At 44.4% G+C, this 27,982-nt stretch overlaps 1 protein-coding gene across 2 annotated transcripts; it reads left to right on the forward strand.

The window, feature by feature from the left end:
• The first annotated feature begins 48 nt into the window (after positions 1-48).
• dync1h1 (dynein, cytoplasmic 1, heavy chain 1) lies at positions 49-27,957 on the forward strand. 2 transcript variants are annotated; one of them, XM_071497786.1, is made up of 78 exons: positions 49-432; positions 1,705-1,792; positions 1,997-2,170; positions 2,302-2,557; positions 2,676-2,862; positions 2,967-3,238; positions 3,366-3,593; positions 3,770-4,423; positions 4,557-4,979; positions 5,105-5,284; positions 5,447-5,596; positions 5,710-5,856; positions 5,970-6,110; positions 6,271-6,447; positions 6,717-6,827; positions 6,961-7,080; positions 7,187-7,426; positions 7,579-7,734; positions 7,860-7,973; positions 8,076-8,186; positions 8,287-8,496; positions 8,657-8,803; positions 8,905-9,071; positions 9,270-9,443; positions 9,613-9,967; positions 10,050-10,244; positions 10,337-10,619; positions 10,740-10,840; positions 10,994-11,153; positions 11,359-11,599; positions 11,685-11,868; positions 12,026-12,238; positions 12,383-12,621; positions 12,745-12,901; positions 12,990-13,214; positions 13,306-13,536; positions 13,650-13,790; positions 13,906-14,139; positions 14,344-14,550; positions 14,688-14,809; positions 14,971-15,136; positions 15,299-15,462; positions 15,582-15,711; positions 15,823-15,956; positions 16,051-16,165; positions 16,254-16,415; positions 16,575-16,789; positions 16,896-17,100; positions 17,193-17,366; positions 17,519-17,638; positions 17,749-17,869; positions 18,163-18,358; positions 19,155-19,272; positions 19,366-19,581; positions 19,693-19,905; positions 20,232-20,359; positions 20,500-20,653; positions 20,777-20,923; positions 21,095-21,245; positions 21,403-21,656; positions 21,783-21,917; positions 22,000-22,094; positions 22,209-22,383; positions 22,515-22,590; positions 22,745-22,905; positions 23,006-23,117; positions 23,225-23,285; positions 23,371-23,494; positions 23,660-23,773; positions 23,883-24,053; positions 24,208-24,425; positions 24,543-24,646; positions 25,738-25,946; positions 26,171-26,324; positions 26,512-26,654; positions 26,795-26,963; positions 27,229-27,353; positions 27,482-27,957. In XM_071497786.1, the coding sequence occupies exons 1-78, from the start codon at positions 183-185 to the stop codon at positions 27,608-27,610; spliced, it is 13,923 nt and encodes a 4,640-aa protein (XP_071353887.1). In that variant the 5' UTR covers positions 49-182; the 3' UTR covers positions 27,611-27,957. The 2 variants fall into 2 exon arrangements, with proteins under 2 accessions (XP_071353887.1, XP_071353888.1); XM_071497787.1 differs by lacking the exon at positions 18,163-18,358 and adding an exon at positions 18,541-18,736.
• Positions 27,958-27,982: the final 25 nt, after the last annotated feature.

Below are 27,982 nucleotides of genomic sequence, written 5' to 3' on the forward strand. Positions count from 1 at the left end.
TTGGAACGACAAGTACCACAATCCATTGCGCAAATAAATCTGCGTTCCACTGCTGAGGCGTTTTGACAACGGCAGTCAACGTCGAGCCAGCTCGGTGGACACTGCGGTTAGCTAACGTAACGTCGGTCTTGTTTCCTGATCACTTTCGCTCCGCGACAGGTCGTCGTTGACCTCTTCCAAGAATGTCCGACGGCGGAGGGACGGAGGAGAACTCCGGCACCATGGAGGTGTCTGCCGTTCAGACAGTCGCTGATACCTCGGTGCTGCAGAAGCATATTCGGAAACTGATACCGCTGCACCTGGAAGATGGCGGCGAGGTCCCGGCCGCTCTGGAAACCGCCCTAGAGGAGAAGAGCGCCGTGGAGCAGATGAGGAAATTTCTGTCCGATCCCCAAGTGCACACCATCGTGGTCGAAAGAAGTGCACTCAAAGGTACATTTAGCAAGAAATGGTTAGCTAGCTAATGTGACGCGAATACCACGACCCTTTATTGCAGCGTCTCATTATTATGAACGCATTGTGTCTGCGGTTTTTTAACTTTTCATCAGGAAAATGGCTTTAAGCCAAACAGCTTTAGCTAAATAAGCGTTTTATGTGGGTTATTATCATTTGACAGCCGGGTAGATAACAATACTAACCCAGTTTGCTATCTCCATCCATCACATCGTTTGTAATGTAACTACGCCACACTGGTTGGGGAAAAGAAGAAGGGCTAATGATAACACAAAGAAGCTGCTCAGTATCAGCTGTCTTATGACATTTTTAAGGTGTGAATCATGTAAGCTAATGCTGCAATTCATGAAACGTTTTGCTATCATTTAATGCAAGTCAGCATTACAGTTGCGTTTATGCCCAATCGCAGTTTGTGTATAAACCACATTAAATGTATAAAACAACAGTGCGATACAGAAGAGAATAGAACGAATAGAGTGGTAATGAAACTCAAAGCCCCCATTTAGAGATGGAAAAACGCCACAAGCGTCATAATTATAGAAATTCAAAGAGAATGAATCCTTTGTCAGAACTGCAAGTCATGTTGGATCCACCTTCTTGGGGTTTTACCATGCGAACCAGCTTGTGTCAATGATCACATTATATTCAGTTCCCTCAAGGAAAATCCAGAGCTGTTTGCCCATACTAATTTTTCATAAGCACTAAACCTTGATCCCTTGATATAGCACATGACAAGGCAGCCACTGAGAGGCTGAACCTGTAGGATTTGGATTCCCAGCCCCAGTCTATTCATGTTTTTGTACTAAGAATACTGATGCTGCAATGCAGAGAGGGCAGTATCTGCAGATATCTATCTTTTCCTACAAGCCATGACCTCACTTGTAAAGGATGGTAGGACATAGAGAGATGGAAGCAGACCAGCCTAATTGCACCGTCATCCAGCTACAACATGGCCCAAAAATACATAGATGAACTCAACTCTTGTCTAGCTTCCAAATATTTTATTTTTGTCAGTAGTAGCAGAGTAATTTTGTTTGCCTTGAGCAATCAACTTACTTACTGATGGAAGTCCCCACAGAGCTTATCTTGATGTTCTGACTGAGTAATACGGTGGTAATTAAATGTAGACACTGACAAAGGAGTAATGTGACAGTTGTTAAGTGTAGCTGGATATTAGAATTTAGAAACTGCAAACATTTAATCTGGCTGTGCAAAGAATTTTCTGATTTTATATTTGTTCTTCACACACAGATGATGTTGGAGATGAGGGAGAGGAGGAGAAAGAGTGCATCACTTATAGCATCAGCAATGACATACACTATGGGATCAAGTCCAACAGGTAAATTATGCATCTAAAGAGCTGTTCATTTCAACTGTGCCATAGAATGTAATTCCATTTGTACAATTAAAAATTGGTTATATGGAGAAAAAGAGGTAGCCTTTCTCCATATTTAAGACATTTGTTTAATTTACTATATGGCACTCAGCCTCCATTTCTCTTAATTCTGAACTGTGAATGTGCTCCTCCTCTTCTTCCCTGCAGTTTGGCTTTGATCAAGAGGACAGGGGTCATCGATGCAGACAAGCCCATATCAACCCAAGTTCGAGTTATGACCTTGAGTGAGGGTTCTCCCTACGAGACACTCCGCTCTTTCATCAGCAATGCTGTCGGCCCTTTCTTCAAGTCCTGTATCCCTAAGTCGGGCAAGGCAGACAGGTAATTCTTAGAATGTGTTGTATATGGTTTTAAATCCGTCATGAATTGAGTGACAAATACAGCATTTAGCAATAAAAGTGATATTGATGGAAAATTCCTCAAACACTTAAATCTCTGTCACCGCCCTCTAGAGATGGGGATAAGATGGCTCTCTCCGTCGAGAAAAAGATTGCTGAGCTGGAGATGGGACTTCTCCATCTGCAGCAGAACATTGAAATCCCTGAGATCAGCCTGGTCATCCACCCCATCATCGCAAATATTGCCAAGCAGTGCTATGAGCGTGGGGAGAAGCCTAAGGTCACTGACTTCGGTGACAAAGTGGAGGACCCCACCTTCCTTAACCAGCTGCAGTCTGGAGTCAACCGCTGGATCAGGGAGATTCAAAAGGTGAGAAGCATTTCCATATTTCTTTCTGAAATTTAAAATGAAACATTGCTGTGATAGGTCTTGTAAAAGGTGAATTCATACTCACCACTGGGTTTATTTGTCCATGAACACCCATCAGGTGACAAAGCTTGATCGCGACCCAGCTTCAGGCACAGCCTTGCAGGAGATCAGTTTCTGGTTGAATCTGGAAAGAGCCCTCAACAGGATCCAAGAGAAGAGAGAGAGCCCTGAGGTTCTGCTCACACTGGACATCCTCAAACATGGAAAACGTTTCCATGCTACTGTCAGCTTTGACACTGACACTGGTGAGTAACAGTCAGTCAAAACTTCCTTAGTTTTTGTAACTTGTACTCTCTTTGATCACTCTTCTTTGAACAATGAACATTTTTGCTTCCTCTTCTTCTCACAGGTCTGAAACAGGCTGTGGAAACTGTCAATGACTACAATCCTCTGATGAAGGACTTCCCTCTCAATGACCTGCTCTCTGCTTCAGAGCTTGATAAGATCCGCCAGGCTCTGATGGCCATATTCACTCACCTGAAAAAGATTAGGAACACCAAGTACCCTATTCAGAGAGCACTGCGTTTGGTGGAGGCCATCTCCAGGGACTTGAGCTCCCAGCTTCTCAAGGTGTTGGGCACCAGGAAGCTCATGCACGTTGCCTATGAGGAATTTGAAAAGGTTCGTGTAGTTTGGTCTCTGTTCATAAACAAACCTTTTACCTTGTCTCTTTGCCCCTCAGAGGAACAAGTTTGCTTTGGCTGCTCAAAATTGTATACATCCTCCTAAATTACTTGTGTGTGTGCAGGTAATGGTGGCTTGCTTCGAGGTGTTCCAGACCTGGGAGGATGAGTATGAGAAACTCCAGGTGCTTCTGAGGGACATTGTGAAGAGAAAGAGAGAGGAGAACCTGAAGACGGTGTGGCGTCTGAGCCCAGCCCACAGGAAGCTCCAATCCCGCCTGGACCACATGAGACGTTTCAGAAGGCAGCACGAGCAGTTGAGGGCTGTCATTGTTCGTGTGCTGAGGCCTCAGGTAAATATTCCTTTTATAAACTAGAAATTTTTTTTGCAGACTGCAATGGCCTCAGCATATCTTTCCATTATTAAATCATGAGCATTGGAATGCTCTGTTATTGTAGACATGAATGTCTTATTTTATTTGCACTTAATTTAATTAACTTATTTTTTCCTCTAACTTTTTGTACCCAGGTTTCTGCTGTGCCACAGCATGCCCCCGGAGAAACAGTTGAACCTCAAGATATGAAGGTGGCTGGAGTCCTCTTTGATGCGGCCGATGCCAATGCCATTGAGGAGGTCAACCTGGCTTATGAGAATGTCAAAGAGGTCGATGGTCTGGATGTGTCTAAGGAAGGCATGGAAGCCTGGGAAGCCGCCATGAAGCGGTATGACGAGCGCATCGACCGCGTGGAGACCCGTATCACTGCCCGTCTGCGTGATCAGCTGGGAACCGCCAAGAACGCCAACGAGATGTTCCGCATCTTCTCCCGCTTCAATGCCCTCTTTGTGCGCCCACATATCCGCGGTGCCATCCGGGAGTACCAGACACAGCTCATCCAGCGTGTGAAAGACGACATTGAGTCACTGCATGACAAGTTCAAAGTGCAGTATCCTCAGAGCCAGGCCTGTAAGATGAGCCACGTCCGGGACCTACCACCCGTGTCTGGATCCATCATCTGGGCCAAGCAGATTGACCGTCAGCTGACTGCATACATGAAGAGGGTGGAGGATGTTCTGGGAAAAGGCTGGGAGAACCATGTGGAGGGGCTGAAGCTGAAGCAGGATGGAGATAGCTTCAGGGCTAAACTCAACACTCAGGAGATATTTGATGACTGGGCTCGCAAGGTATGGAGTTGATCATAGACACAAATATAGTGCAGTATTTATACATACTATTCATTTGTTATTTGCGCATTTTATTTTCTTTCACGCTTCCACAAGTTTGACATATTTGTCACCCCTCTCTGTTGTAAATCAGGTGCAGCAGCGTAACCTTGGTGTGTCTGGCCGCATCTTCACTATTGAGAACACTCGTGCCCGTGGACGCACAGGAAACATGCTCAAGCTTAAAGTGAACTTCCTGCCAGAGATCATCACCTTGTCCAAAGAGGTCCGCAACCTCAAGTGGCTGAGCTTCCGTGTTCCCTTGGCCATCGTCAACAAAGCCCACCAAGCAAACCAGCTGTACCCATTTGCCATCTCCCTGATCGAGAGCGTTCGCACCTACGAGCGCACTTGTGAGAAGGTGGAGGAGAGGTCTTCTATCTCCCTGCTGGTGGCTGGACTTAAGAAAGAGGTTCAGGCTCTCATTACTGAAGGCATCACTCTGGTCTGGGAGTCCTACAAGCTCGATCCTTACGTTCAGAGGTTGGCTGAGACAGTCTTCAACTTCCAGGAGAAGGTCAGTGTGTAGAAGTCACCTTTCAGTAGCATACATACAGATTAGCTTCAAGCTGTCATTTTAGAGTGAAATGACAAAAGGTTAATCATTCCAAACATTTTTTTTCTGGTGTATGTTGTTTCCAGGTGGATGACCTCTTACTCATTGAGGAGAAAATAGATCTGGAGGTTCGCTCTTTAGATACTTGCATGTTTGACCACAAGACCTTCTCTGACATCCTCAACCGAGTCCAAAAGGCAGTGGATGACCTCAATCTGCACTCGTATTCCAACCTGCCCATCTGGGTCAACAAGCTTGACATCGAGGTTGGTACTACAAATTAGCCATAAGACAAGGATTAATTGTTCTAATTCAGTTGCATATTGAATGTAGTAAGTCGGAATGGAAATGCACTGAATATTTTAACGATTGTTTCTTCACATATGGATTGTTTTTAAACAGCACTGATTTTGGTCCTGTCTCCTTAGATTGAACGCATCCTAGGAGTGCGTTTGCAAGCTGGCCTTAAGGCCTGGACTCAGGTGCTTCGAGGCCAAGTAGAGGACAAAGCTGATGTGGACATGGACACAGAGGCTCCACAAGTGAGCCACAAGCCTGGAGGCGAGCCCAAGATCAAGGTAAGCATTGTAACTAGTGTCATGTTTTTCTTCTAATGTTTATACATTACTTATAAAACCTGAGGTACTTTTGGTATACCTGGACAGAGCTGACTATTACTTTTTATCCACAGAATGTTGTCCATGAGCTGAGGATTACTAACCAGGTCATCTACCTGAACCCACCAATTGAAGACTGTCGCTACAAGCTCTACCAGGAGATGTTTTCCTGGAAGATGGTCATCCTTTCCCTCCCCAGAATCCAGAGCCAGAGATACCAGGTAGAGACAGTTTAAGTAACAGGGATGTGATTCACACTGCAGAACACCATGATGAAAACACACACACACACACGCACACCTTTTATCTAAGCAAGTCTGTTCTTCCTCACCAGGTGGGCGTTCACTACGAGTTGTCAGAGGAGGAGAAGTTCTACAGAAATGCCCTGACCAGAATGCCAGACGGCCCTGCAGGCTTAGAGGAGGCCTACAATGCAGTCGAAGACATTGTCACTGAGGTGGAGCAGTACGTCAAGGTAAGAGCCTCATTAGTCTAAGAGCACAAATAAAATGTGCTATTATACATAATTTCATTGCTGATTGAACAGCTTTCTTTCCATATGTACATTATTATATTTATAAGTTTTTAAATATTCTTCTTTTAGTCATTCATTTCTCTTTGTTGGCCGTGTCCAGGTGTGGCTGCAGTACCAGTGCTTGTGGGACATGCAAGCAGAGAACATCTACAACCGTCTAGGTGAAGATCTCACCAAGTGGCAGGCTCTGCTGGTCCAGATCCGAAAAGCACGAGGAACATTTGACAACGCAGAGACACGGAAAGAGTTTGGACCTGTGGTCATTGACTATGGCAAGGTAATGATGACTCGGTTCTAGGTGTTGTATTTTAAAGCTGTTTCTTGCAAGGCAATCTTTTAAAAATATAGAGTGTCTCACAAAATGACAGTCCAAGATAAAATCTTATACTTGGGTATTTTTAACCATTTTTAGGGGAATAGAGTGGTCTCCCCTACATAAACCCCTTGTTGAAGCTAATGAGTTACATTACAATGCAATGTTGTGTTAAAAATATCATTTCGTATTAAATTAATCTTTTCTACATGTTTATTTGTCCCTGACAACAGGTCCAGTCCAAGGTTAACTTGAAGTATGACTCCTGGCACAAAGAAGTCCTCAGCAAGTTTGGACAGATGCTTGGGCAGAACATGCAGGACTTCCATGCCCAGATCTCCAAGGTAACGAAGGATATAATTGAGAAATTACTGTATATCTTTTAACCAGCTCATTAACATTAATTTTAAAGACACTGATTAGAAGATTATTCTGTGTGCTACATTTTTTACACATCACCTTCTGTTCCTTCACTAGTCCCGTCAAGATCTGGAGCAACACTCTGTGGACACAGCCAGCACCTCGGATGCTGTTAACTTCATAACATATGTCCAGACTTTGAAGCGCAAGATCAAGCAGTTTGAGAAAAATGTGGACGTAAGTACTCTAAAACATTCAGTATCTTTCCTTCATGCCTTTGTCTAACAGCATACTTTAAGGACAGTTTTGGGTTCTAATCAGATTCTACCGCCATTACTTCCAGTTGTTCCGTAACGGGCAGCGTTTGCTGGAGAAGCAGAGATTCCAGTTCCCTCCTTCTTGGCTCTACATTGACAACATTGAGGGTGAATGGGGTGCCTTCAGTGACATAATGAAGCGCAAGGATACTGCTATCCAGCAGCAGGTGGCCAACCTACAAATGAAGATTGTCCAGGAGGACAAAGCTGTGGAAAACCGCACCACTGACTTGCTCAATGACTGGGAGAAGACCAAACCAGTTGCTGTAAGAGAAATTAAGTCATCCTATTATGTTTGGAATACATAACTGGTTACTGCTAATTTTTTTTAGACAAGAAAAGCAGGCAAATACATATCTTAGTGTGGTTTTTAATCACCATAGATAATTTCATCAAATGTCTTCATCTGTTCCATCAGGGTAACCTGCGTCCAGAGGAGGCTCTTCAGTCTCTGACCATCTATGAAGGCAACTTTGGCCGTCTGAAGGTTGAAAGGGAGAAGTGTGCCCATGCCAAAGAGGCCCTGGAGCTCACTGACACTGGTCTGCTCAGCGGCAGTGAAGAGAGGGTGCAGGTAATACCTGCACACATTTGCATAAAAGTTTAAGCCACTGTTTAACTGTTAAACCTCTTCCAAGAAAAGAAATTACTAAGTAGATATTTTTTGGGCCCCTTTTCTTTCTTTGTGGTGACTTATAGGTGGCACTGGAGGAGCTACATGACCTGAAGGAGGTGTGGTCAGAGCTGTCAAAGGTTTGGGAGCAAATCGACCAGATGAAAGAGCAGCCGTGGGTGTCTGTACAGCCTCGCAAGGTAAGAAACTATAGTAATGATTCAAATTAGTAAATCTCTTTTGTATATTTGTGTAATTAGCTTCTATATAACTGTCCTCATGTTTGTGTTGTGTGTTTGTAGCTTCGTCAGAACCTGGATGGTCTTCTGAACCAACTGAAGAACTTCCAAGCAAGACTTAGACAGTATGCTTCCTATGAGTATGTGCAGAGGCTGCTGAAAGGATACCTGAAGGTCAGGCATCAAGTTTTTCCCACTTAGCACAATTTTAGCCTAAAAAGAAAAATAAAACAATGGGTTATTAAATTCTCTCCATATTCTTTTCTCTTACCAGGTCAACATGTTGGTGATTGAGCTCAAATCAGAGGCTCTCAAGGACCGCCACTGGAAGCAACTGATGAAGCGTTTGCATGTGAACTGGGTACTGTCGGAGCTGACCCTCGGACAGATCTGGGATGTGGATCTGCAGAAGAATGAGATGGTGGTGAAGGATGTTCTCCTGGTAGCCCAGGGAGAGATGGCTTTGGAGGAGTTCCTAAAACAGGTGACAAGGGAGGGTCTTTAAGAGATTATGCAGTGTAGTTGTTATGCTTAGTTTACTTTTTTTTCCTTTTTTTTTTTTTTTTTTAATCTGCAGCTTCCAATCCAGATAATTACAAATGACTCTGGAGCTTTATAATAATTCTGTGTTTGCTGGTTGTCAGATCCGTGAAGTGTGGAACTCGTATGAGCTTGACCTGGTGAACTATCAGAACAAGTGTCGTCTGATTAGAGGCTGGGATGACCTCTTCAACAAGGTCAAAGAACACATCAACAGCGTGTCTGCCATGAAGTTGTCTCCATACTACAAGGTAAATGGTTGCATGTTCTCTTCATTGAAAAAACAGTTTAATACCGTACAAGTACTTCATTTTTTCAGAGCTCCGTCGTCACCATGCTCTTTTTCTCCCAGGTGTTTGAGGAAGACGCTCTGAGCTGGGAGGACAAGCTGAATCGCATCATGGCTCTGTTTGACGTTTGGATTGATGTCCAGCGTCGCTGGGTGTACCTGGAAGGCATCTTCACAGGCAGCGCTGACATCAAACATCTGCTGCCAGTAGAAACCCAGAGATTCCAGAGGTAAATGAAGGAGGACCCTTATTAAAAAAAAAAAAAACAACAACTAATTTATATATGAATTTGAGCAGTCAGGTCAACATTTAAAGGATTTTATGATAAGGGAGAACCCTTAGTAAACAAATTGGTACTCCCATCCAGTTACTACTGTAAATTCTTGTCTTTTCTATAAACTTAATGTGATCTGTCTTTATTCCATAGTATCAGCACAGAGTTCTTGGCACTGATGAAGAAGGTGACAAAGTCTCCTTTAGTGATGGATGTGCTGAACATACAGGGGGTACAGAGGTCCCTGGAGCGTCTGGCTGACCTTCTGGGAAAAATCCAGAAAGCTCTTGGAGAATACCTGGAGAGAGAGAGATCCTCATTCCCCAGGTATGAAGGTGACACTGAGGCAGAGCCAGCTGAAGGGGAGAATATGCACTGTTTCAATGGTGCATATTGAAAAGAAATTGATCATGTTGAATATTTGGAATCACTTTTCTGAATTCAGTTACAGTATGTAATGATTTATGCATTAATTATTTATTCTTTTTGTTCACAGGTTCTACTTTGTAGGAGACGAGGACCTGCTCGAGATCATAGGTAACAGCAAGAACGTGGCCAAACTGCAGAAGCACTTCAAAAAAATGTTTGCTGGCGTCTCCAGCATCCTGCTTAACGAGGACAACACTGAGGTGCTGGGAATCTCCTCCCGGGAGGGTGAAGAGGTTGTGTACAAGACACCAGTGTCCATCACAGAGCACCCCAAAATCAACGAGTGGCTGACGTTGGTGGAAAAGGAGATGAGGGTGACGCTGGCCAAGCTGCTAGCTGAGTCTGTCACAGAGGTCACAGCCTTCAACAAGGGCACAGCCATTGACTTGAGCCAGTACATCAGCTGGATTGATTGTTATCAGGTCAGCATTGAGAGAATTCACCATATACATTATAGATATGTATGTTTACAAAGTTTCACTTATACATTTCCCTTGTCCACAGGCCCAGCTGGTGGTCCTGTCCACCCAGATTGCCTGGTCTGAGAACATCGAGAGTGCACTGACCACCATCGCTGGTGGTGGGGACATGTCGCCTATGCAGGGAGTGCTGTCAAATGTGGAGGCCACCCTGAATGTGTTGGCTGACACTGTGCTGATGGAGCAGCCCCCACTCCGTAGGAGAAAACTGGAGCACCTGGTCAGTGGGATTTTTTTTTAAAGTATTTTTTCTTTTATGAGAGTATTTGTATAATGAAAACTGTCTGAAGTCAATTGTCTTCTCCCTGTCAGATTACCGAGCTGGTGCACCAGCGTGATGTGACCAGGACTCTCATCAAGAACAAGGTCGACAACCCCAAGTCCTTTGAGTGGCTCAGCCAGATGCGCTTCTACTTTGACCCCAAGCAGACAGATGTCCTGCAACAGCTCTCCATTCAGATGGCTAATGCCAAGTTTAACTATGGCTTCGAGTACTTGGGTGTCCAGGACAAGCTTGTCCAGACCCCTCTGACAGACCGCTGCTATCTGACAATGACACAGGCTCTGGAGGCCCGCCTTGGAGGATCACCATTTGGTATGAAAATTTAGTGTGGCATTTTCTTGCACACAAGAAATGGATAATTAATTGTTTAAAAAAGGTGCAGTTTTGCATTAAAAAGACCAATGAACTTCACTGAGTTTGTCTCTTATCTAGGTCCTGCTGGCACAGGAAAGACTGAGTCTGTGAAAGCCCTTGGTCACCAGCTCGGCCGCTTCGTCCTGGTCTTTAACTGTGACGAGACATTTGACTTCCAGGTACATCACTCTTTTCAGATTCTTTAGCGCTCAGGCAAAACAAGGCCTCAAAAGATCAGTCAAGCACTTGGTTATATTATATTTTGTTATTTACAGGATTTAGTTCTAATATTGGACGTTTAATTTACTTACCTCTTTTGTCTCTTTCTGTAGGCCATGGGTCGTATCTTCGTGGGTCTGTGTCAGGTCGGAGCCTGGGGCTGCTTTGACGAGTTCAACCGTCTGGAGGAGAGAATGCTGTCTGCTGTCTCCCAGCAGGTCCAGTACATCCAGGTGGCCTTGAGAGAGCACAGCAACCCAAACAGAGACAGGAGTAAGTATTATATGAATGGGAACTGGGATGTCATACATAAGGAGAATGTCCAGATTCAATTTGATTACCAGTTACCAAAAAATAGAGGTTCATCGTGATTCAACAAAATGGCTTTCTTCATACTCACAAATTCACAGTACAGCCAGCAGTTTTAGTCTGTATGAGAGCTGCAGTCTAAATAAGCTATCATCTGTCCCCCTCTCAGGTGTGCCCGTCACCACAGAGCTCCTGAACAAGCAGGTGAAGGTGAGCCCAGACATGGCCATGTTCATCACCATGAACCCTGGCTACGCTGGCCGATCCAACCTGCCTGACAATCTGAAGAAGCTGTTTCGCAGCTTGGCCATGACCAAGCCTGACCGCCAGCTTATCGCACAGGTCATGCTCTACTCTCAAGGTTTCCGCACTGCCGAGATCCTCGCTAAAAAGATTGTGCCCTTCTTCAAGTATGTATTAAGAAAGTTGAAATGGCTTTGAGAGGATAATTAGTGGTCTTGCTTCTGTGAATAAATCCCTTACCTCTTATTTCAGGCTGTGTGACGAGCAGCTGTCATCTCAGAGTCACTACGATTTCGGCCTGCGAGCCCTCAAGAGTGTGCTGATTAGTGCTGGTAATGTCAAGCGTGAGCGCATCCAGAAGATCAAAAGGGAAAAGCTTGAGCGAGGAGAGGTTGTTGACGAAAATGATATCGCTGAGAACCTCCCTGAACAGGAGGTATGAAAAATTACATGTTCTAGGAGTTGGATATTAAGTTTCTGTCTTGTTTCATTATTGAATTTTTGTGCCTCTGACGATAGTTCTTTAAGAATTCAGCCAGGAATTTGAGGACCTTGATTGTTTATTTCACTGACTGTGTCTCATTTTACTTTAGATTTTGATCCAGAGTGTGTGCGAGACCATGGTGCCCAAGCTTGTGGCGGAGGACATCCCTCTGCTGTTCAGCCTGCTGTCAGACGTCTTCCCCGGAGTCCAATACCATCGAGGAGAGATGACTGCTCTGAGGGAGGAGCTGAAGAAGGTCTGCAGGGAGATGTACCTCACCTATGGAGATGGTGACGATGTAGGCAGCATGTGGGTGGAGAAGGTATGTAGCTAAATTGATTTAATGTATGTCCATTTAGAGCTATTTAGATCCCACAGGAGGTCCCCTACAGGTCAAGTTTCAAATTCAACACTATTCAAGTAACTTTAATTATTCTGAAATTTCTGGTTATTCAACCTCTCCCAGGTGCTCCAGCTGTACCAGATCACACAGATCAACCACGGCCTGATGATGGTGGGACCCTCAGGTAGTGGAAAGACAATGGCATGGAGGGTGCTGCTCAAGGCCTTGGAGAGGCTGGAAGGCATTGAGGGTGTGGCCCACATCATCGACCCCAAGGCCATCAGCAAGGATCACCTGTACGGAACCCTGGACCCCAACACTCGTGAATGGACCGATGGCTTGTTCACACACATCCTCAGGAAGTGAGTCTGTTAACAGTTTGTTATTAAGCGTACAGGTCTACTTGGCTAATCTTGATCATTCAAAACAGGATTATTATTTTTTTTTTTTTTTAGAAAATAATGCTTTTTCTTGTTCTATTCCAGGATCATTGACAATGTTCGAGGTGAACTTCAGAAGCGCCAGTGGATCATTTTTGATGGTGATGTTGACCCTGAGTGGGTTGAAAATCTCAACTCAGTCCTGGATGACAACAAGCTGCTCACCCTGCCCAATGGAGAGCGTCTCAGCTTACCACCAAATGTAAAAGCACAGCACTTCCAGCACAGATGCCTCATTTAATCTGGTCTGTTTGTTATTTTACCCTGAATTTCTCTGTCTCTCTCCGCAGGTGCGTGTGATGTTTGAGGTACAGGACCTGAAGTACGCCACCCTGGCCACTGTGTCTCGCTGTGGTATGGTCTGGTTCAGTGAAGATGTCCTCAGCACCGACATGATCTTCAACCACTTCCTGGCTCGTATTCGTAGCATCCCATTGGATGAGGGAGAGGATGAAGCTCAGCGCAAGAGAAAGGGCACAGAGGACGAGGAGGAGACTGCATCACCAATGCTGCAGGTAAAATGAGGAAAATACAGAAAAAACAAAAACAAGAAGAGCTGTGAAACATTCCTTCTTTACTGATATCCTGCTGTGTGTTTTACACTAGATCCAGCGAGATGTTGCAGCTATCCTGCAGCCTTACTTCACCTCCACAGGCCTGGTGATCAAGGCCTTAGAGCATGCCTCCAAGATGGAGCACATCATGGACTTCACCCGCCTGCGCTGCTTAGGTTCCCTGTTCTCGATGTTGCACCAGGGCTGCCGTAATGTGGCTCTCTACAACAACAACCACCCTGACTTCCCCATGCCCATTGATCAACTGGAGAGATACATGCAGGTAATGTTCTGTGTTCAGCTCAGTGAACCTTAAAGAAGCATATATCTCATCATCTCATCACCTTGGAACTACATATATTTTCTTTTAACTAAGATTTTTTTATCTTTCCACAGAGGTATCTAATCTATGCCGTGCTGTGGTCCTTCTCTGGTGACGGACGGCTGAAGATGAGGGCTGAGCTTGGAGAATACATCCGTCGCATCACCACTGTGCCCCTCCCCTCTGCTCCCAATGTCCCCATCATTGACTACGAGGTGCGGCCTTTGTGTGATAAACGACGATTGACTGTTCTCTGCATCAAATTACAAGAAATTGCTTGTTTTTCTGTATCTCACAGAGGCAAACTAAATGTATTTCCTTTACACTCAGGTGTGCATCTCAGGTGAATGGCAGTCCTGGCAGGGCAAGGTGCCACAGATTGAGGTAGAAACCCATAAGGTGGCATCCCCGGATGTCGTGGTTCCCACCCTGGACACTGTTCGCCACGAGGCTTTGCTTTACACATGGCTGGCAGAGCACAAACCTCTGGTGCTGTGTGGACCTCCCGGCTCTGGAAAGACCATGACCCTGTTCAGTGCCCTCAGGGCCTTGCCTGATATGGAGGTGAGAGACTGGACCAAAGATTGATTAGAAATCCTTAAAATCTGTGAAACTTGATCTTGCAATAGTTGTTGTAACTCAGTTGTTAGTCTTTTTTTGCATTAGAGAAATTTCAGAAATCTCTTTTAAATCTTTACATACAAAGAAACTGAATAAAAGGTGAAATTATTATTTGTAATTGCCATATTATCTCCTATTGTCTACCAGGTTGTGGGTCTGAACTTCTCTAGCGCCACCACCCCAGAGCTGCTGCTGAAGACCTTTGACCACTACTGTGAGTACCGCCGTACTCCCAACGGTGTGGTCCTCGCCCCCGTCCAGCTGGGCAAATGGCTGGTGTTGTTCTGTGATGAGATCAATCTGCCAGACATGGACAAATACGGCACACAGAGAGTCATCTCTTTCATCAGACAGGTATGATGCGTGGTTTGCAGATAGTCACAACTGCAGCAGGAGCATTGTTGCAAAAACTAGTTCCCCAATACCTTTGCCATATATTGTGATGTGTTGTCCTTGTATGTTAAATGCTCCCTTGTTTTGGTTCTCTGCAGATGGTGGAACATGGAGGTTTCTATCGCACCTCAGACCAGACTTGGGTCAAATTGGAGAGGATCCAGTTTGTTGGTGCCTGTAATCCTCCCACTGACCCTGGCAGGAAGCCTCTTACACACAGGTACAGTGATCAGACTAAACATCTGAGCAGAAAATAAAGTGGTAACATTATATTTCAAAATATTGATGTTATTTTAATTACAAAAACTCATCAAATGACAGTGACACAAGATATACTTTTTATGACAAGTCCTAACAGTGGCCATTTTGTGTTGTTTCTAGGTTCCTGCGCCATGTTCCTGTGGTCTATGTGGACTATCCCGGCCCAGCCTCTCTCACCCAGATTTATGGAACCTTCAACCGTGCCATGCTGCGGCTCATCCCCTCTCTACGTACCTATGCTGAGCCTCTCACTGCTGCCATGGTCGAGTTCTATACCATGTCTCAGGTAAAGAAAATAACAGTATAATGAAAACATCAAGTTTATTAAACACTGTCACAGAAACATAAAGTTTTTTGTTTTTTTTTAATAAAAAGGTAACTTTTTACATTTCCTTTCAATTACAGTATTCATATGTTGCTTGCATATATTATGTGATCCCCCTCCCAGGAGCGGTTCACCCAGGACACCCAACCCCACTACATCTACTCTCCCAGAGAGATGACCCGCTGGGTGAGGGGTATCTTTGAGGCCCTACGGCCCCTTGAGACTCTGCCTGTTGAGGGGCTCATCCGCATCTGGGCCCATGAGGCCCTTCGCCTCTTCCAGGATAGGTGAGTGTTAGTTGCTGAGAGGCTGAACTTTATTACTCAAAGTCTATGTTATGTGCAATAACTGACATTGAAGAGTGAGCAAATGTGGTGACTATGTGGTTGGCCTTGGACTTTTCCAGGTTGGTCGGTGATGAAGAGAGAAGGTGGACAGATGAAAACATTGACATGGTCGCTCTCAAGCACTTCCCCAACATTGATAAGGAGAAGGCTCTCAACAGGCCTATCCTCTACAGCAACTGGCTCTCCAAGGTAAATTAGAGATATGTTGAAGATACTATGATTTCTGCCTTGGTAATGTTTCCCTCTAGTCAGTAGCATTTTAATTTCAATTTTCACTGAGTTTCTTGTATGTGGATGCAGGACTACATCCCAGTGGAACAGGAGGAGCTGAGGGATTATGTGAAGGCCCGTCTGAAGGTCTTCTATGAAGAGGAGTTGGATGTCCCTCTGGTGCTCTTCAATGAGGTGCTGGACCACGTCCTCAGGATTGACCGGTGAGTCAAAGCTACCACAGTGTTGCTCATTGAAATTCAGAATTGGTGCATTTGTTTTGAGAGCAAGTTTTTAAAAGGGTTTATCCTTCTCTAGAATCTTCCGTCAGCCTCAGGGCCATCTCCTGTTGATCGGTGTAAGTGGAGCAGGAAAGACCACTCTGTCTCGCTTCGTAGCCTGGATGAACGGACTTAGTGTCTACCAGATCAAGGTTGGTAAAACGCATGTAAAAGGTATTTGAAGCTATATGTTCAATTACCTGTGTGCATATATTGACTTTTGTGTGGTTGTGTTTTCAGGTACACAGAAAATATACTGGAGAAGACTTTGATGAGGACCTGCGTACAGTGCTGCGCCGCTCAGGCTGCAAGAATGAGAAGATCGCCTTTATCATGGATGAGTCCAACGTGCTTGATTCTGGTTTCCTTGAGAGAATGAACACACTGCTGGCCAACGGAGAGGTAATTTCCCAACATTGTAGTCTATTGTACATTGCCAGTCGTTACATCTTTGTGGTCCTCTGTACTCATTGTGTAATTTTCTAAAACAAGAAGTCTGTCTGGGTTGTATATACATACTGTTCAGGTTCTCGATATGTTAATGTTACCTGTTGTTTGTAGGTTCCTGGCCTGTTTGAGGGAGATGAGTATGCCACCCTGATGACTCAGTGTAAGGAGGGTGCCCAGAAAGAGGGTCTGATGCTCGACACGCACGAAGAGCTGTACAAGTGGTTCACCAGCCAAGTCATCAGAAACCTACATGTGGTTTTCACCATGAACCCCTCATCAGAGGGCCTGAAGGACAGGGCTGCGACATCTCCTGCTCTCTTCAACAGGTACAGAGATTATAAACACTGAGAATGAATGAATCTATTACATAAGAGGGAAATACTGGGAATTATAGAGTTTCTGTGTTAAATTAAAACTCTTCCTCTATACCAGGTGTGTGCTGAACTGGTTTGGAGACTGGTCCACAGAGGCCCTTTATCAGGTGGGTAAGGAGTTCACCAGCAAGATGGATCTGGAGAAACCGAACTACAAGGTGCCAGATTACATGCCCATCGTCTATGACAAACTGCCCCAGATACCATCTCATCGCGAGGCTATCGTCAATGGCTGCGTGTTTGTACACCAGACACTTCACCAGGTAACTATACATATTTGAAAGCATTGTTAAATAAAGTGTATACCTTTAACAGTTGCTAATGCATAGTTAATGCATGTATCAATTCTTTACAGGCAAACAACCGCCTGGCCAAGCGAGGCGGTCATACCATGGCCATCACTCCCCGCCACTACCTGGACTTTATCAACCAGTATGCCAACCTGTTCAATGAGAAACGCAGCGAGTTAGAGGAGCAGCAGATGCACCTCAACGTTGGTCTCCGTAAGATCAAGGAGACTGTCGATCAGGTAAAACGATTTTGTACTTTCTTTCATTTCATAGGTTTGCACACATTTTTGTTCCAATTTATTCCATCCATTTCTCAAAGGCTGACAAGCATCATTTTGTCTGTGCTTGCTCTTGTCCAATTCCCTGATTGTACTTATGCCTCCCCGTCAAGGTGGAAGAGCTTCGTCGTGACCTGAAAATCAAGAGCGATGAGTTGGAGACAAAGAATGCTGCTGCCAACGACAAGCTGAAAAAGATGGTCAAAGACCAGCAGGAGGCTGAGAAGAAAAAGGTAGACAAAAGTTGTTTTTTTCCCTTGAGAAAAAAATAATGGATTTTAACGTGTTTCACAGGTATAGATACAAACCCTTACCTCTCATACTGTTACTGTTGTGATTCCAGGTGATGAGCCAGGAGATCCAGGAAGCTGTGTACAAGCAGCAGGAGGTGATCAAGGACAAACAGCTGAGTGTCAAACAGGATCTGGACCAGGTGGAGCCTGCTGTTATTGAAGCTCAGAATGGTACAGTGGCTTTTATTACTCACATCCGTTTTAATGTCCGTGTGTTTCATTGATTTGTTGTTACGTAATGGATGGTGTATTATACACTTTGCTTAACAGTATAACTATGTAAATGTGTTACATTGTGTTCTAAAAGACTGTTAAGACTGTTTTTTTTTATCCAATAAGGTTATAAATCCATTTCTCTTCTCTGGTCCAAGGGACTTTTGTTAACAACTTTTCTCTGCTTACATCCTCCCATCACTGCCTCTTCCCTTTCATGATCACCATCCTTGTTTACCTGATGTTAATAGCTGTTAAGTCCATTAAGAAGCAGCACCTGGTGGAGGTGCGTTCCATGGCCAATCCACCCGCAGCTGTGAAGCTGGCCCTGGAGTCCATCTGCTTGCTCCTGGGAGAGAGCACGACCGACTGGAAGCAGATCCGATCCATTATCATGAGGGAGAATTTCATCCCCACCATTGTTAACTTCGAAGCTGAGGAGATCAGGTGAAATAAGAGAGAATGTATTGTGCAGTTGTTCACTAAAGAGCTCCCTCTCCCTCTTTGTCTCTGTCTTTCTCCCTGAGTCTGTTTCAAATTCCTCCCCTCTTCTTGCCCTAAATACTCCCCTTCTCCCCTTCTTCTACTACTTCTTTCTTTCAAACACATTCCTCCTCCTACCTAACTAGCGGTGAGTTCTATTAAGCGGCAGCACCTAGTAGAAGTGCGGGCTATGACCAATCCCCCAGCTGCAGTCAAACTGGCCCTGGAGTCTATCTGCCTTATGCTGGGCGAGGAGACCAATGACTGGAAAAAAATCAGACAAGTTATTATCAGGGACAATTTCATCAGCAGCATAGTCAACTTTTCCTCTGAGGAAATGAGGTACCAGTGTCAAAATATGTGTTTAGTCTTTACCTAATGGAAGCACAAATGATACTCAATCAGTACATTAATCAAACGACACCTGTGATTATTACTTGATTTCAGGATTCTGGAACACGGTCTCATTGGTTGATTTTGTTGAATCAGAACAAGAATTGATGGTAACTTGTGGTTGAACGGAAATCTATCCCAGCTTGTGGTCATTGTCATGATTTTGCATTTCTCACAATAAAGATGTTAGAAGTTACACTTCTTCCCCCAAGTCAAACAAAATGTAAATGATCCTGTGCAATACTCTATAAAGTCATATTTAATTTCTGGTGATTTATGATCATTTTTCCACTCTTCACATATAAGTATTTGACTGTTAAAAGTGCTGCTGTATTCTAACTTCTTGGGCTGTTTCTACTATATCCAGTGACTCCATCCGTGAGAAGATGAAGAAAAACTATCTCTCCAACCCAAGCTACAACTATGACCAAGTCAACAGGGCTTCTCTGGCCTGTGGGCCTATGGTGAAATGGGCAATTGCTCAGGTAAGAAACCCCAAACAAGATACAAATGAAGATGATAAGTGGGTAAAAAAGAGTACTCCTTTTAATCTATACCATGTTCTTCCACAAATCCAGCTCAATTATGCTGACATGCTGAAGCGTGTGGAGCCTCTCCGTAATGAACTGCAGAAGCTTGAGGATGATGCCACAGACAACAAGACAAAGGCAGAAGAGGTGAAGCAGATGATCAGAGACCTGGAGGCTAGCATTGCTCGCTACAAGGAGGAGTACGCTGTCCTCATCTCAGAGGCCCAGGCCATTAAGGCTGACCGGGCTGCAGTCGAGGCTAAGGTAACTGATCCTCAAAGAAATGCTTTGCTCCCTCTTTATCGGCTTGCTTCATTCCATTTTAAACCGAAGTGTGCTGCAGCTTTTTTCTGAACCCTTTGTCTCTCCTCTTAGGTGAACCGCAGCACAGCCCTACTGAAGAGTCTGTCAGCTGAAAGAGTACGCTGGGAGAAGACCAGCGAGACCTTCAAGAACCAGATGTCCACCATCGCTGGAGACTGTTTGCTCTCTGCAGCATTCATAACCTATGCTGGCTACTTTGAACAACAGATGAGACAGAACCTTTTCACTACATGGTCTCACCACCTGCAGCAGGCCAACATTCAGGTACTTGAAGCTCTGATACACATGGCCAAAGTCACTTTTGATCATCACATCTACAAATCTCAGATTTATTTATATATAAATTCATTGACACAATACATTAAGAGGTCATCAAAGTACACATTTGTTGATTGCTCAACATGCACAAAGGATGTTGTAATCATAAGAGGATTAGTTTAGTTTATAGCCATAGTATAATGCAACCAACCACAGAAGTTGAGCACTTAAAGCTTGCCACCCACACTACCATTGCACAACCACATTTTTTTGCATTCACTGCAATCAAAAGTCAGGTTCCCAACTCCATTTGGCGTAAATTTCTCCCTCAGTTCCGCACGGACATTGCCAGAACTGAGTACCTGTCCAACGCCGACGAGAGGCTGCGCTGGCAAGCCAACTCCCTCCCAGCTGATGACCTCTGCACTGAGAATGCCATCATGCTCAACAGGTTCAACAGGTCAGTATCTCTCTTTTTTGTCATTGCGATATTTTCAGTGTTACAAAGGTTAAGAAAATACTAATCCCTGATTGCCTGAGTTGGACTTTGTGTTGACTATTCATTCATATTGATTTATTCTTTACCATTGCCTTTTCTAGGTACCCACTCATCATTGATCCATCAGGCCAAGCCACAGAGTTCATAATGAATGAGTACAAGGACCGCAAGATCACAAGAACCAGTTTCCTGGATGATGCCTTCAGGAAGAACCTGGAGAGTGCCTTGCGTTTCGGAAACCCACTGCTGGTCCAGGTGAGAGCACTAACTTAACTCTGCCAACACTGATGTACACTTGCTGCATAATTACTGTCAACTACCCTTGGATTTATCATAGATTTGTTTATTCACACTTTTTAAATTTTTTTTGCCCTTAAGGATGTAGAAAGTTACGACCCCATCCTAAACCCAGTGCTGAACAGAGAGGTCCGCCGGACTGGAGGACGTGTCCTCATCACCCTCGGAGACCAGGACATCGATCTGTCACCTTCATTTGTCATCTTCCTCTCCACACGAGACCCAACGGTGAATAGTTTGTCATTCAGCTTTCATCTGCAGATAATTACAAATAATTAGATAGTGTTTAATTTTAATAGCTTTACATCTATTAACAAAGTCATTTTAGACTTGAATAGAGCATGTCCCTCTTTAAAATGATTATGCAAAGTTTTTATATGGTGGCTCTTGTCTATACAGGTCGAGTTCCCACCAGACTTAAGTTCCCGTGTCACATTTGTCAACTTCACTGTGACGCGCAGCAGCCTTCAGAGCCAGTGCCTCAACGAGGTCCTAAAGGCTGAGAGGCCTGACGTGGATGAGAAACGCTCTGACCTCCTCAAACTGCAAGGTGAGACACAAAATGGGAGATGTACTAACACACAGACAGGGCACAGCTGAGAATGATGATGAACACTGACAGAGATGCAAGATAGTCCAGACTTGAGTCACAGAGGTAAGAGTTCAGTGAAATGAGAATTCCCATCAATAACTCTCCTGTCTTTTAGGTGAGTTCCAGCTACGTCTGCGTCAGCTGGAGAAATCCCTGCTGCAGGCCCTCAATGAGGTCAAGGGCCGTATCCTTGATGACGACACCATCATCACCACACTGGAGAACTTGAAGAAGGAGGCCGCTGAGGTGACTAGAAAAGTGGAGGAGACGGCTGTCATCATGGCTGAGGTGGAGGCTGTGTCTCAACAGTACCAGTCTCTGTCTTCTGCGTGCAGCAGCATCTACTTTACAATGGAGGCTCTGAACCAGGTCTGGATACACCTTCTTTGTTCTGTCACTCAATCTTTTTAAAGCTTAAACATTGATCTGCAAACTGTGAGTCGCATTTACAGACACATTTCCATAATAAACTAACTTTCTTGTACCTTGTTCCAGATGCACTTCCTGTACCAGTACTCTCTTCACTTTTTCCTGGACACCTACCACACAGTGCTGTATGAGAACCCCAACCTCAAGAGCATTAGTGATCATTCACAGAGACTTGCTGTCATTACCAAGGACCTCTTCCAGGTTCGGACCACACAGTTTCAAAACAAGAGGCAAATTTTCTTTAATGGTATGAACAATAATTTAATGATTTTCTTCACTGTAGGTGGTATTCAACAGAGTAGCTAAAGGAATGCTGCACCAGGACCACATTACCTTTTCCATGCTGCTGGCTAAGATTAGTCTGAAGGGCATGACCAGGTAAAATGTCAATATTAAGCCAAAACTACTCCAAAAACATTATCTAGTTCATTATCTGGTCCAGTTAACATCAACCACTACAAATCTTAACTATTAAAATCCGTCTCTTTCCAGTGAGCCTTCATATGATGAAGAGTTCCAGCACTTCCTGCGTGGTAAAGAGATTGTTCTGACTGGCACGTCACTGCCCAAGGTGAAGGGTCTGACCACTGACCAGAGTGAGGCTATGGTCCGTCTCAGCCACCTGCCAGCATTCAAAGACCTGGTGTCCAAAGTTGAGGCAGATGAGGTGAGTACTGTTGGTCTGTTAGCACTTAAAGAATCTGAGCACACTGAGAATCTGAGAGTACTTCTTAATAAACTACTGTCTTGAATATGAACTGTATCAGTGATCCTTATCACTTTGTTTTGGTACTTCAGCAATTCTTCATGTGGATTGAGAGCAATACTCCAGAGCTGGCTGTCCCTTACCTGTGGTCAGAGGAGAAGCAGTCCAGTGAGTGTATATATACTCATCATATTTTGAAAATGATACAGCAAAATTATTAATTGCAGACAGGTATGGAATTTAATACTTTTTATCTATATATACATATATAACCTTTCTGTGGTGTGATGTATCCTTCTTCCTTTTGTCACTTCCTGCTCAGCTCCCATTGGCCAGGCAGTGCATCAACTGTTGCTGATTCAGGCCTTCCGTCCCGACCGTCTGTTGGCCATGTCACACATTTTCGTCTCAAAGGTGTTAGGAGAGACCTTCATGAACATCGTAGAGCAGCCTCTTGACCTGGCTAATATTGTGGACAATGAGGTAGTGTCTAAATTCTTTAGTAATTTTCACTCCAGAGGCGCCTTTTGCGTTTTTCAGGCTGTTTAATGTGCTGCTGACACTCTTCTCCTTGTGTCTGTAGGTGAAGCCCAGCACCCCAGTGTTGATGTGCTCTTTACCAGGTTATGATGCCAGTGGGCTGGTCAGAGATCTGGCTGCTGAGCAGAACAAACAAATCACTTCCATCTCTATTGGTAAGGAAGGAATCATCTCATAACTCTTGACTTTTGATTTTTGTTGTTACCCAAGTCAAAGGCTTTAATGAGGATGTTGTAACTGCTGTGTTTTTGATTGTCCACAGGTTCAGCTGAGGGCTTCAATAAGGCTGATAGAGATATCAACACTGCTGTCAAGTCTGGCAGGTGAGTAATGTTGTTTAAATATGTATTTGTGAGAATGCAGGCTTTGTTTTGTTGTACTTCTATCCTGACTGTTTTCATCCTGCAGATGGGTGATGTTGGAGAACGTCCACCTGGCCCCTGGATGGCTGATGCAGCTGGAGAAGAAGCTCCACTCTATGCAGCCTCATGCCAGCTTCAGGCTTTTCCTGACAATGGAGATCAATCCCAAGGTAAGCCACACCACCACAAGACTTATAGAAATGTTTCCAACAGTTTATAATCTCAGCATTGACGAGTTCAGAGACAGCACAGCTATGAAATGATTCTCATCTCTAGTCCCAACGTTGCTGTTCTTTTACCCTTTTCAAAGTCTCAGTACTGTGTTTTCCTGCCAGGTGCCAGTGAATCTGCTTCGTGCCGGTCGAATCTTTGTGTTTGAGCCTCCTCCTGGTGTCAAAGCCAACATGCTCAGGACCTTCAGCAGCATCCCTGTGGCTCGCATGTGCAAGGTGACTTGAGATTAGGTTCACCAACATACACTTAACAAGTTAAATCGTTAACCATCTGTATGCTTCCTCCACATTAATCTAAAAATGACTTTTTTCCATGTTCCTACAGGCACCCAACGAGCGTGCTCGTCTCTACTTCCTGCTTGCTTGGTTTCATGCAGTTATTCAGGAGCGTCTTCGCTATGCTCCTCTGGGATGGTCCAAGAAATACGAGTTTGGAGAGTCTGACCTCCGCTCTGCCTGTGACACTGTTGACACCTGGCTGGACGACACTGCTAAGGTTGTCAGGATAAGAATTAACTGTTGCCGATAGAAACTGGCATAGAAAACCCTACTAGATTTAGTAGATAAATTACTGAAGTATTAGTTTTGATCATGTATTAGAAATGGCAACCTTGTCACGCTTTACTTCTACACACACAAACCACACACAGGGTCGTCAAAACATCGCACCAGACAAGATCCCCTGGGCAGCTCTGAAAACCCTGATGGCCCAGTCCATCTATGGCGGCCGCATCGACAATGAATTTGATCAGCGTCTGCTCATCACCTTCCTGGACCGCATCTTCACCAAAGGAAGCTTCGACAGCGAGTTTAAACTGGCTCTCAAGGTTGACGGACACAAGGACATCAAGATGCCTGATGGCATTCGGTCAGTAGTGGCTGTCTATTAGCGTTTGCACTTACAACCACTCCTATGGTATATTGAAAGACGCTGGTCCTGATGACCTCAATCTGTAAAATTTACGTGTAATTTTGTTTTTTACAGGCGTGAGGAGTTCATACACTGGGTAGAGTTGCTTCCCGACACTCAGACTCCATCTTGGCTTGGGTTGCCTAGCAATGCTGAGAAGGTCCTGCTCACCACTCAGGGTATGCTGCAACTGGTCATCTTCATCTGTACTCATCTGTATTGTTTTGTCACAGCAACTGAATCACAGCACATCCTGATTCTTCTTCCTCATTCTCTCTGTTCAGATATCATGTATTCACAGGAACGATCATTAACCATCTCTCTCTCTCTATTCTAGTGTCTTAACTCTTACTTTGACAGGGTGTCCCTGTACATTGGAGTGGTCGAGATCTCATAATTTTGCATCTGCTTTGGGCAGAATACTGTGTGGTGGCAAAAAATATATTAAGGCTACTCCTGCTAATCTCTCATCTTCTCATCAGTTCACATCTGCAGCTAGTTTTCTATGGTTTCACAAGTCGCCCCCAGCTCTAGTCTTGTGTGTCATAATCCTACAGTTTAGCTGTGTAGTTGTAGTCTAGCTGTAGTTCATAGCCATCGCACTTTCAAAAGTGCTCTGCCCAAAGGATGGGTGTGTGTCACCTCACCCTCCAGCAGCTGTATTTCACAGCCATCATGTCGCTTTGCTGAGATATTATCCCAACCCTGCCCTCAAATCAGTGTTCAAAACAGCCACACTGCTCCCTGATCCTCTTTGCTCCCCATGATATCCCTCCCTGTTTTGTCAGATTGCTTTCCAAACCTCCACAAAACTCCCACAATCCCAGTGCCTGAATCATTGACCCTTTGGACCACCCTCCACACTCCTTCCTCCTTTCATCCTCACACCCATCCCTTACTCTTAGTTTCTTTCCCTTAGTTTTTTACCCTACATTTGTTGCATTCATTTCTTTTACAGGTCCAGTCAGTCAACACTGCGGTTAATTTATCCATTTTGGAACTATGTTGATGATGGAAATGTTGCCTTAAGCCTTGTGTGTGTCTTTTGTCCTACCCAGTGTAGTCCTAACTTGTTTGTCTGTCTGCCACAAATTCCTTTTTGTCAAAACAAAGCTTTTCTTAAAGCATCCTTGAAGGAAGTTGTTTGTTTCTTTGTTCCACAATTAATTTCTTCTCCTCCCCACCTGCCACCATGGCCTTGTTTTCCCACCTCTCCTCCACCTCCCTCCCTCCCTCCCTGCTCACTCGCTCCCTCTGCCGGGCCGTGCAGGCACTGACATGATGGGTAAGATGCTGAAAATGCAGATGTTGGAGGATGAGGATGACCTTGCCTATGAGACAGAGAAGAAGGAGCGCACTTCATCCACATCTGATGCTCAGCCGGCCTGGATGAGGACCCTCCACACCACTGCCTGCAACTGGCTGCAGCTCATGCCTCAAACAGTCAATCCACTCAAACGCACAGTGGAGAACATCAAGGTAATGACAGAAATAAGAGGAAAGGAGGTTGGCAAGCAGACTTTAGGAGAAGAACCTAAAATAACGCGTGTTCTCTACAAGAAGCTGCCCACCCTTTGCGCTTTGTGTAAAATTATTGTCCTCGACTGAGTTAAAAGTTTAAAAAAACAGGTTTGAATTTCAATAGATGAATATGTACTTGCATCTGATTTAATATCTTCCTCATCCCAACACACAACCACCAGGACCCATTGTTCAGGTTCTTTGAGCGCGAGGTGAAAATGGGTGGCAAGATGCTGCAGGAGGTCCGTCAGGATCTGTCTGATGTGGTGCACGTGTGTGAGGGCAAGAAGAAGCAGACCAACGACCTGCGCACACTCATCAGTGACCTTGTGAAAGGTAAACGCTTGTGTTTTTCACTCTAATTTGTATGTTTTTGTGTTGGTTTAGTTTACTCGTTTGAAAACAAATAATACAGGGAAATCATTGCACACTTAATTCTTTGTCTGTTTTGGCTGCCAAGTTGCCATTGAAGAGATCATACTTTGAGTGAATAACTATGGTATACATCTGTCTGTCTCTGCAGGCATCCTCCCTCGCAGCTGGTGTCGGTACACAGTCCCAGTCTCCATGACTGTGATCCAGTGGGTGGCAGACTTCAGTGAGAGGATCAAACAGCTGCAGCACATCTCCCAGGGAGCTGCCAGCGGGGGTGCAAAGGAACTGAAGGTACGGTTAACTGTTGGTGTACTGTATATCATCAAACAACTTGTGCATCTTACATATCGTGATAAATTCCTCAAAAATCGACCAAGGCACTCATGGTACTGTTATTTTCCTCTTCTGCTTTTCTGTCTCTCCTTCACCAGAACATCCACGTGTGCCTCGGCAGCCTGTTTGTACCAGAGGCTTACATCACTGCAACCCGCCAGTATGTGGCTCAGGCGAACAGCTGGTCTCTGGAAGAGCTGTGTCTGGAGGTCAATGTCACCACCGCCCAGAGTGCCTCACTGGATGCCTGCAGCTTCGGCATCAAAGGTCAGAAAAGCAGAGTTAAAAAAAAAACCCAATTAAACAGATGTTAAAGATGTTGCCGTTGGAATACATGAACTGAAATTTTTAAAACTTTTTAAGCTAAAGAAGTGAAAGCTACTTATACTAATCATGAGTACTCAAAGAACTTAAAAAAATATAAATCCAGTTGCTTGTTTCCAAAACATAACTGAGGTCTAATATAATGGAATATACTGTAAAATGTAGTTTCAAGATTTCTAATGTCAGTTTTGCTCATTATTTCTCCCAGGTCTGAAACTGCAGGGAGCTACTTGTACCAACAACAAGCTGTCTCTGTCCAACTCCATCTCCACTGAGCTGCCTCTGACTCAGCTCCGCTGGATCAAGCAAGGCAACTCTGAGAAGAGACACATGGTATGATTATGGATACACAACTGTGCATCTCTCTTGTGATGATTGATATTTTAAGAGGAGATAGAAAAACATGAGGCCATGAAGCTTAGTTTCGCTGTCTTCATCTTAATTTGTCCTTTTCACTGCAGGTCACTCTGCCGATTTACCTGAACTTCACCAGGTCTGACCTCATTTTCACCGTTGACTTTGACATCGCCACCAAGGAAGATCCACATAGCTTCTATGAGCGTGGAGTCGCTATCCTGTGCACAGAATAATTGAAACAAGTCATTCCTTAAGACCAGGGTCTTCATGATTAAACCACACTTAATCTCTTACATCCAATACCTATTAACCATCATTTTTAAAAAGTAGTGTGTAGCAGCTGTTGCATTCCAGTATAAAACATGGTTAGAGACATTTGTGGAACAGTAATGTAAACATGTACCCATTCTTAGTGTTTTTGGAAAGTGTCTTAAAAGGTTGAGGTAATGTTGTCAGATGGTAAATGGTGAGAAAATGAAATGTGGAAAGGAAAGTTGAAAGGAAAACATGTTTTTATGAAAGAACCTGTATGTTTTTAGATTGAATAAAGCCTGTTGGAAGGATGTTTAGATCAACTGCATTAATGACTTCAGTGTGGTCTTTGT

This window comes from Trachinotus anak, unplaced genomic scaffold (genome assembly GCF_046630095.1).
Source record: "Trachinotus anak isolate AG129_WGS33_773 ecotype Australia unplaced genomic scaffold, CSIRO_AGI_Tana_v1 ptg000015l, whole genome shotgun sequence".
Lineage (NCBI taxonomy): Eukaryota > Metazoa > Chordata > Actinopteri > Carangiformes > Carangidae > Trachinotus > Trachinotus anak.